This window comes from Gavialis gangeticus, unplaced genomic scaffold (assembly GCF_001723915.1).
Source record: "Gavialis gangeticus isolate Ggan-Ray unplaced genomic scaffold, GavGan_comp1, whole genome shotgun sequence".
NCBI lineage: Eukaryota > Metazoa > Chordata > Crocodylia > Gavialidae > Gavialis > Gavialis gangeticus.
In genome coordinates, this window is record NW_017729025.1 from 84,163,445 (window position 1) to 84,173,062 (window position 9,618).

Below are 9,618 nucleotides of genomic sequence, written 5' to 3' on the forward strand. Positions count from 1 at the left end.
GGGTCGGATTTGCCCACCGCTGTCCTATTGGATAAGCTGTCTCTGTCTTTCCTGATAGAAAGAAAATTTGAGTTCCATTGTCTTATGAAGGAGAAAATACTGCAATTCTCAATTCCTCCTGTCGTATTTAGTATGACCTACAGTCTGTAAATTGCAGCAGATTTGGTCCTAGGCCCGGCTGTTCTATACTTGGTAGATGAGTTATTTTTGTCATCTGAATATCTTGCGCTTACAGCCCACCCACAGCACTTTATAAAGGTTGCTAATGATACACTTGGCTGTCTTGCTCAAGGTCATGGAGTGTGTGCTATACTGATTGATTAGTCAAAGAATCTGAATTTATTTAATTGTGCTTTGTTACTTCAGGTGGCTAAAAAGGTTAGTTGATTTGGTTCTGTTCTAACTTTACTGAGGGGTGGGGGAAATGTATCTTGTACTGGTTAAAAAAAAAATCCTCTGTTGATGGGAAGTTATGCTTGGGGTGACTGAAATCCATATCAGAAATGTCTCCCATTTCCATTTTAAGGATCTATCCAAGGTATGTTTGATATTCTTTAGTGTGCCTTATGGCTGACAGTACAGCCGGACAATATGATGGTGTGTAGACTGTGCATGCAAGCTTTACAAGTAGGTTTGCTTCAAGTAATCAAACTTCTCTCTCTCTCACAACATCATCTGTAGCTTTCTCAAATGCCAAACTTCTATCAAAGGAAAAGCCTTTGTGGTGGTTGTGGTACATAAAAAAGACCAACAGGGGAAGAGGGAAACATGATAAGATGTCCACAGGTAGAAAAATAATTTTTATTTTTCAAATGGCTTCTGGCAGTCTTAAATTATCAGGGTTTGAATTGTAAAGCCAAATTATGATTGAATTTTGTATGACAGTTATTTAGATCCAAGGCACCCATCAGAGAATACCAGCTCCTAGCATTTTTTGTTACAGAAAAAATAGAGCTATTCTTCTGTTACAAAGAACTCAGAAAGACCACAACAAATGAGGATGCTTTTGACATCATGGGTTGACTCTGGGTTTATTTGCACACATAAGACTGCAAATACTGTGTGGCATCTTGCTACACCCTTAAGAGGATTTTGTGGCACCCCCAGGTACTGTGGCACCCTGGCTGAGAATCACTGCTGTATGTGTTACTATTTAGGATTCCATGATCTTTCCTTACATGCACGTGATAGCCTGGTCAGGTTCCAGGAACCTGCGGTGCATAATTGGCACCACATCTCAAAGTCCTGTTCTGCTGGACAAGGTCAGTCCCATTTGGAGAAATTGGAAGAGTACGAGTGATGTGATGCGTGATAGAAGTGACATGAGGGAGTGTACTGGCTAGCATGTGGATTCAACAGGGAGTTTTTGGGAGGTACCATAATGTTTCTTGCAATTCCTACCTCCCAGGCACGAGTCTGTCTCTGTCCTGTCCCCTGTGCCTGCACTCTCATCAGACAGTGACAAAGATGGTGAAGATGAAGGGAATGATGAAGATGAGTTACATGGGTTGCAGTCTTTCCAAATTCAATCCAACTGCAACACTGGGAGAGACTTGGGTACGTATGGGAAAGGAGAGGCATGGACAGGGACTGGGGAGAAGTGTGCAAGAGCATGTATAGAGTACTCATGAGGCTGTATAGGGCAGAGTAGACAATGGAGAGCATGTGGGGTCTGGGAAGGCAACTTCATTGTGTAGGAAGGAATAAAAATAGCAAGATGGCTCAACAACTACAATTAGATAACATTTGAGTTGTTTATACTGAGCTGTAGAGAGATTGATTAGTGATATTTCCCCCTGCCCTGCCCCTTAAAATTTTAACTAAGTTTTTACCAGGTTCTTGCCAGTTCCAAATAGGTTGGCCAAACAGATTTTGAATGAGAACTGTCAAGTTTATTGAGTGACAGATTCCTAGAAGCCAGTAGAGGCCAAGAGACCTGTCTGAGGATTCTAATGAAACCTACTGGAACTTCTATTAGACATTATCATTACTAGTGTTAAGTATATCACAACTGGAATTATCCATAACAAAATAAACTTTAGAAAGATGGAGATAGAGGCCTTAAAAGTGTGCTTAGTGGCTAGGATGCCAACTTGTTTTACTTTTTCTCTTTTCAGATCCAGAATTTACCCTCTCAAGAAGTCTCTCCTATTGGGAAATGAGGAGGGTAAGCAACTAATTCTTTAAAATGTGCTTCTGTCTTATGTATACAGAAACCACAAGGTACTCATCCTGTTAGGGGTACTGCTATAAGAATTCTTCCAGAGCAGAAATTCCACTGTTGAACCCTTTCTGGGAGGGACTGTTTTGGATGGCATAGAAACTTGCAAGGAAGTTTCCAATGATATCACATGTTGGTATTGCTCAAGGATTATGATTTTATAGAAGAGAACAATAAAATTAATAGAACTGGAATAGCTTTGTTTTCACTGTCAGTGAAGGATGGGATGCAAGACATTACTGAAAACATGAGGAATACCATTTTAAAAATGTTTAGGGAGCATTTTGTGCCCAAAAGCTTGTCTAATGTCTCTCCAAACTATACAGTTGTACCAGTAAAAATGTCACTAAAAATTTCTTGCGTCTCTCATTTTCTGGACCGTATGGCTGTAACACTCCAGCTCCATTCACAGAATTTTATCTTCAACCTTCTCTTCTGTCTTTAAACCTTCTCCAGACAAAGGAGATCGCAGCAAATCAGCGTTCTGAAGCAACAATGAACAAAATGCCCCGGCAGCGTGGGCGCTGGTCCCAACCAGCCAGTAACATAGAGATGACTGTTAAATCTATGCTTGACTTGCGCCAGCTGGAATCTTTTTCAGCTTCTCGGTCCGCTAGCCGAGACTCGCTGTCCCAAACCAGCAATGGGGATGATAAAGAAGAGCAGGCTGATCTCCCTCCACACATCAGCATGGTAAGAGTGGCTGTTCTCCAGTGAATGAACTTGTTGCCACTTCATCAGGTGCTTGTTCTGACTCTGGTTACTGTTGCTTGCATGTGACATCACCCTTTTATAGTACCCTTTTAATCTTTGGATTAAAGATTAAAGACCCTCTGTTAGATCCAGGTTATTAACAACAGACCCTGCCATACAGCATTATGCAAGGCTTATTTCTTCCCTTAAGGATAATCGTATAAGGAAACAAGGGTTAATTTATAGGCAGTGAGAAACTTGACCTTCTTCAGAGGAGCTTTCATGGAGCAGTTTGTTCCCTGTGGTCAATAGGAATTAAAGCTTGCCTCAATAAATGGCTGGTTTTATATGCACATATTACTGATTGCACCCCTTCTGGTAGTGGATATTTTGGAATTCCCATGGTGTCCTGCTGATATGAAGGAAAAAAATACTAGTAACCTCTACTAATGCTTTATTTAACTAGGGTCCATTACTGCCAGCCACCGCATCTACTTCTCCCAGGAGTGCTGAGAGTCACTTCCATGAATGTCTTAATTGTAGCTCCTGTGAGGACTGAGTTCTAGTGTAGTCTGTGGTTAAGTTCATTTTTAATGCAGCTCTGTGCCCTATGATAAGCTGCAACAAGCAGGGTATCATCTTGCACTAAAGAGGTACTGTTTGGATTAGTGGTTCTCAATCTTTTTAGACTCAGGGCATCCTTGGATACTTGAGGGACCCCTTTGGAATTGCCAGCTCTTAATCTTCATTCTTATTTTAACTTCATAATAAAGCAGTTTTTATGTTGCAAAGAACTCAGAAAGACCACAACTATGGATTTCTATTTGAAATCCTTGGTTTATCTTGTGGATCAAATTTGTAAACCTAGCAGTGCTAAACCTAATTGTGTGGCATCCCATGGTACCCTTGAAAGGATTTCAAGGCACCCTGATTGACATTCAGTGGTTTAGATAAAGATAATTCTGTACTGGACCTGACTTCAGTTGAATAACTCCTATTTTTATATGCTCATATTATTGATTGCACTCCTTATTGTAGTGGGTTTTTTGCAATTCCCATGTTGTCCTTCTGATTGGAAGGAAAAAATTCTAGTAACTTCTGTTGTTTCTGTGCTAGGTTGGGAACTCAATAGCTCCTGAGGATAACCGGCCCTGTGTCCGCCCCCAGGTGATCCGGCTTGTGTCCTGTGAAGAAGGGGTTTTTTCTCAGGAATTGGAGCCCTCTGGGAGTGAGGAATGTGTAATCTACCCTGAACAAGATGAAATTCTTCCTGCAGATACGAACAGGTTAAAAATCAGTTCTCTTCTGTGCATGGCTACGCTGCTGCTATACATCTTGCTTATGTGCAGCTCATGGTAACATGACTAAGGAAATTTACTGCTAGCTTAGTGCTGGACATGTTTAGTTAAGGACTTTACTAATGCCTGATTCTGAGTTCTAAAGCATGCTGAGCTGAGAGTGCTGTTAAAACAGTCTTTGCTCATGAGGAAACCATGCATGTCAGCAACCTCCTCCAATTTCTCCTTGAATAAACATCTTGGATGCAACTAACTTTCTCCCTTATCTGGCTTGAAATTAAGTAAGGGAAAATGTTATGCTGGAAAACTTCCTAACAGTGAGATGGATTTGGCTTTGGAACAGTCAGTTAGAGAAGTTGGTAGAAGCCCTATCATTTGGGATGTTTTCAAACTTGACTGGGCAAGATGCTAATAAATGTAGTGTGTAATAGCCTGTCTTTCTGCTGTTACATAGTTATGTGATCTGAAAGGAATTTAAAGGGACATCAGAGAGATTTAAGAGGCCATTTTTCTCTGTGGTATCTCTTTTTTATACTTAGACGGTTTCACTTTGTTTATTCTGCTCTGCTCCCTTGTTTTTCCTTTTCTCAGAATAATTCTGCTTATAGCTGTTTAATACCTCCCCCTTTCCCCCTATCCCAGTACAAAATGAGTTTTCATGCAGCAGTGTATGCCAAGATTTTGTAGTTGAAATAGGTTTCTCCCAGTTTCTCTTTATTTATGTTTTTAATTTTATAGCAATAATATTTAGACAGAGCAAGCCTGCATGCTATTCTTGCATGTTAGAAAGGAGGCCCTGTGGTGGTGCTGGATACAAATTGGACACGTTACAAAGTGTGCACAGTTTGCAAGCTGTCAGAACTAATCTCCACACAGTTACGTTATATTAAATATCCATTATGGTGACTCCCATGTTCCAGCTCACAATTTTAGTGCATAGGCTCTATTTGTTTCTAATGCCAAATTGTTCCTTAAAATGGAACGTTGTACTCTTCTGACATCAGACAAGAGGATACCATTGGCCTCATTCAGTGAAATATGACTTACAAAATTTAGAACAAATGCAGGGATTCAAATCTTCTACTACTGAGTTTCATATGATATTCTCTGCTGAAAATTAACCTCTTCAGTCATAGAATCTTATATTTTGCAGCAGAGACAACTCAAAGAACACGTGTGTGAAAAGATGCCAGCTTAAGACCTCAAAATGTGGGGAAATAGTTTTCATTATAGGAAATTCCTATAGTATATAGGAATGTTTTCACTGCAGGGCCCTTCCTCATCTTCTTATTTATCTCTTTTAAATTTATTTATTCAGTGGACTCCTACATTCATTCCTCTGTAGTGCTGAGAACCCAACTACTGCAGCATATGTGGCTAGTGCCTCAGGATTAAGAATGTGAAACTGACTGTGGTCAGAAGGTGAAATGGACCAATCTGATTTCACTGTCCAAGCTTAATAAAATGCAAAAGTAAAGTACATAAATTGTGAAAGATGTAGTATTTTAATTTTTTTTAATCCTGGTTTTTTATTGTGTTAATAACACAGGCACAGGCAAGGGCTCTTTAAAATGTATACTATTTAGCTGATAACTGCCTCTTTAAATGCAAAATGGACCACTCTTCTAATTCTGTATTTTTCCTATCTCGCTTGCAGTGAGTTCCGAGTAAAAGCACTGCCCCATGGGAAGCTAGGTCGAGGCTTCCCCAGCAATGGATGTCCAGATAAGCACAGCCCTGACAGTGCCTGCTCTGTAGATTACAGTAGCAGTCGCCTCTCCAGCCCAGACCATCCAAACGAAGGCAAGTTGTAAATGCGTGCTATAAGACTGTGCGTGTGATCGTGGAACGTTGTGGAAACTTAAAGGGATCGTTCGCTGCTGTTAGTAATGCTAACTGAGAGAGATGTATACATGGACTTTGGGGAGCTCAGATGACTTCACACTCTTATTAAAGGTCTTGGTGGTATTACTTCTAAGCATTTTGGGTACCTTTAGCAACATACATTTGTGAAATTCATTTACTGTTTGGGTTTTTTGACTACCTGCTAATCGCATACTAGCTAATGAGGTCACTGTATTTGTGCTTTTGGGGAATTGTGCTGCCTGGGGGTACTGTACATCAGGAAATTGTATCCTATTGCTGCTTGGCTGATACTCTTGTCAGTCCTGAATGTGCTGTACCATCTTCCTGAGTAGCTTCTTCTGGGGAACAAAGCTAATGGCTGATGTGTAAATTTTACTGTGACCAGACGTTACTTTCTGTGCCTCTGCAGACTCTGAGAGCACAGAGCCCCTCAGTGTGGATGGGATCTCAGACCTGGAGGGAGAAGGAGAGGAGGATGCAGGTACTGGGATGCTAGAGGGAGAGGTCCCCAGGACTCCAGATCAAGAGAAGTTCCTCAAGCAGCATTTTGAGACATTGACCATTACTGGTGAAAAAGGTATGTCTGCCAAACTGGTGGGAGCCCTCTGAGGCATCATAGCTCCCAGTTTATCTGCTTTGCTTTAAATCAGGTTTGACAGCTTTCCAGTTGCATAGAGCAGGGATGAAAACCAAGGCAGAGAGGTTAAGGGGAAAAAAGGATGTCCTGTAGTTCCTACAGTCTGGAGGCTGAGACTGTGTGTAAGAAACTAGGTATAAAGGATGTCGACATTTGGCTGAGCTAGCAAAATTGTTCTTGTTAACCTGGTAAAGCACTTTGCTGGGGATCCCAAGAAGCCATTTTCTTATTTCAGTTCTATCTTTCCTGTCAATGAATATACTAAGGCATAAGCTTGTTTCTCTGTATACAATATGTGGTGGCCTCTAGTGGTATATGCATGCATAACAGACGTCACAAAAGAAAAAGACGAGATGCAGGGCGGAGGAAGAGAATGAGAACAACACCGAAACATCAAAGTGGAAAAGGAGATATTTAGTTTCCCTCAGTCAGCTCGGGACCAAAGAATATTTTGCTGGTATTAATAGTGGTTATAGTTTAGCATTCTCCTTGTAAGCTTTCTGTCTTTTGGTGGGGTTTTTGGTTTTTTTTTTTTTTATTTTATTTTATTTTTTTTTGCATTTTGATAGCCCACAGTCCTATAGACAGGGTAGGACTCTGCACAAAGGGAATAGGGGAAGGGGAGGAATACCCTTAGGGAAACTCTTCTTTCTTTTGACACAGTTTGGGGCTGAGGAAGTATGATCTAATAAAAGAAGAAAAGGCAACAGAAGGTAAAATTTATTCTCTGTGTCTTGATACCTAGAGTAGAGTAGTTTTTACATCTCTGAAATACAACAGCACTTTGTAGAATGCACTGCAAGAAAAATCACTTGTCAGAATGTTTGCATCATATTTGTAACTAACTTGCACGCTTCCCCCCCACACCCCATAGGTGGATCATGTAGGACCCTGGAGAGAACAGAAAACCTCAGCATTTCCTCTCGCTTTCTCTCCCAGTCCCCGGCTCTCAGGTACAGATGTTTTTATTTTTACTGGTGTTGAGTAGGTTTCTTGCTGGGCACTGGACCATGGCATGGCAGAAATCTTCTGGGTTTGATGTACTTTGACAGTGGTTTCTTTTGAATAGGAACTTGGCAGTCTGGCTACCATTCAGGTTGGCCACTCCATATAATCCTCATTGCTCTGGATCTCCCTAATGTAATGTGTGTTGTTTTTTGTTTCCATACATTTTTCTTAACTGTTTTATTAACAGCACCGTAAATGATTATAGTGGAGGAGTTCTTATCATCCAATTTGCTTTTCACTGTTTATGCTTCATTAGTATTATTTTGTATTTCATTCATCTTGGACAATGAAAATAGACTGGTCTCTTTGCCTACAGTCTGTTCCTAGCATGCTGCATCTGTGATTCCATACCTTTTGCAGGAAGTTCCAGTGCCTGGGTTATAAACACTGCAGGGGAATTTTAGTCTTCTAAAAACAAGCTGTTTCCATTGCAGTTTAAAATAAAAATGATGGGAGCACTGATAACTGATTTCACAAAAGATATTTTCATTAAACAATCTAAACTCCTGGATTCAAGTTGATTTGATGGCACTGTTTTAAACAGGAACTGCATATTCACAGGCTGTGTCCACACTATCCCTTCTGAACACTTTCTGTTACTGTTTTAGTACTGGAGCAGTTGTTACTGATGATAATGATGGTAGCGTAGACTGGCTGTTCTAGTATTTACTACCCTTACTTAGCATGCATTTAGACAGCACAGTGGGAGAAGAATATTGGTAGATGAAGTGCTGTTACTGTTGCTAGCTTCAGAAGAAGTATGGTGGTATTAGAGGAAAGCTGAATGATATTTCCTGAAAAAAAATCCACTTTAGAAGGAGCTGCAAGGTAAGCCACTCAAGAAAACATTCTGGGCTTTTTATATGCCCACTTGCCAAACCTGCCAGACTGAGAGGTGCCCATTTTTTCTGTACTTAATTTGTTCTCCCTTAGAGGGAGGATGTAGATGCTGAGAGTTTGTCCTTTGAGTGCCATTTTCAAGGAGATCAATAAATATAGGTCTGAGGATGCTGACCAGCTTTGGTGTGTGTGATACTTTCAGGCCTTGTCAATCTCCTAGGGCAGGGGATGTCCAGCCTTTTTGAATGTGGGTCTGGATCATGAATTTTTTATCACCCAGTGGGCCGGTGAGCCATATTCAAACCCTCTGTCCTGGGCCAGAGAGACCCTGCCTGTGTAGCTCTACTGCACCTGCCTGTTACTGAAAGGTTCATGGTAGCTGCTGGTGGGCAGGGGCAGGAGGGATCCATTCTGCATCCAGCCAGCTACTGCCCCAGAGACTGAAGGGAAGAAATAAATAGCTCCACATCTCCATCCCCCGAGCAGCACAGCCCCACGAGCCGGTGCTGGAGCAAGGTGGCTACTACACCACAGCCCCTCACCCGGCTGCCCACACAGCCCCGCTCACCGTGGTGCCTGGCTGCCTGTGCATGCAGCCCCCGGTGGCCTCAGCGCTGTGAGCCCGGAGCACAGGGTCCGGCAGACACCGGCTCCTGCGGCCTCGCCCCACAGAGGTCAGCCAGGACCCTGCCTGCCGAGGTCTCCCCGTGCTGGCTTCCCATGTGCTGCTGGGGACGGGAGAAGGCTGGCCAGGTTGGCATCAGCCAGCAGAAGTGGCGGCAGAGCTGTGTGCTGCTTGGTACTGACTGGTGCAGGCAGGGGGAAAATGCAGCTGAGCCCCTGCAGCTCTGGCTGGGCTCGTCCCCTCCCGAGCGGCACACGGCTCTGCCGTTGCTTCTGCTGGCCGTTGCAGACCCGGCCAGCCTTCTCCCGTCCCCAGCAGCATGTGGAAAGCTGACTTCAGCTGCATGCCGCCTTTCCTGGCCGGTGCTGACCCGGCTGGGTCTGTCTCATTCCGGAGCAGCATGCGGCTGAAACTGGCTTCCCGTGTGCTG

The 9,618-nt window shown here is 42.6% G+C and overlaps 1 protein-coding gene across 2 annotated transcripts in view; it reads left to right on the forward strand.

Annotated features, from left to right (window-relative positions):
- The window catches only part of MAPKBP1 (mitogen-activated protein kinase binding protein 1), a 159,168-nt gene that overhangs the window by 133,723 nt on the left and 15,827 nt on the right, over positions 1-9,618 (forward strand). For both annotated transcript variants that reach the window (XM_019519055.1, XM_019519056.1), the window contains exons 21-27: positions 1,409-1,557; positions 2,118-2,167; positions 2,678-2,914; positions 4,031-4,200; positions 5,870-6,015; positions 6,488-6,655; positions 7,590-7,668. In XM_019519055.1, the coding sequence (XP_019374600.1) occupies positions 1,409-1,557; positions 2,118-2,167; positions 2,678-2,914; positions 4,031-4,200; positions 5,870-6,015; positions 6,488-6,655; positions 7,590-7,668 (999 nt within the window). The remainder of the gene's footprint in view (positions 1-1,408; positions 1,558-2,117; positions 2,168-2,677; positions 2,915-4,030; positions 4,201-5,869; positions 6,016-6,487; positions 6,656-7,589; positions 7,669-9,618) is intronic.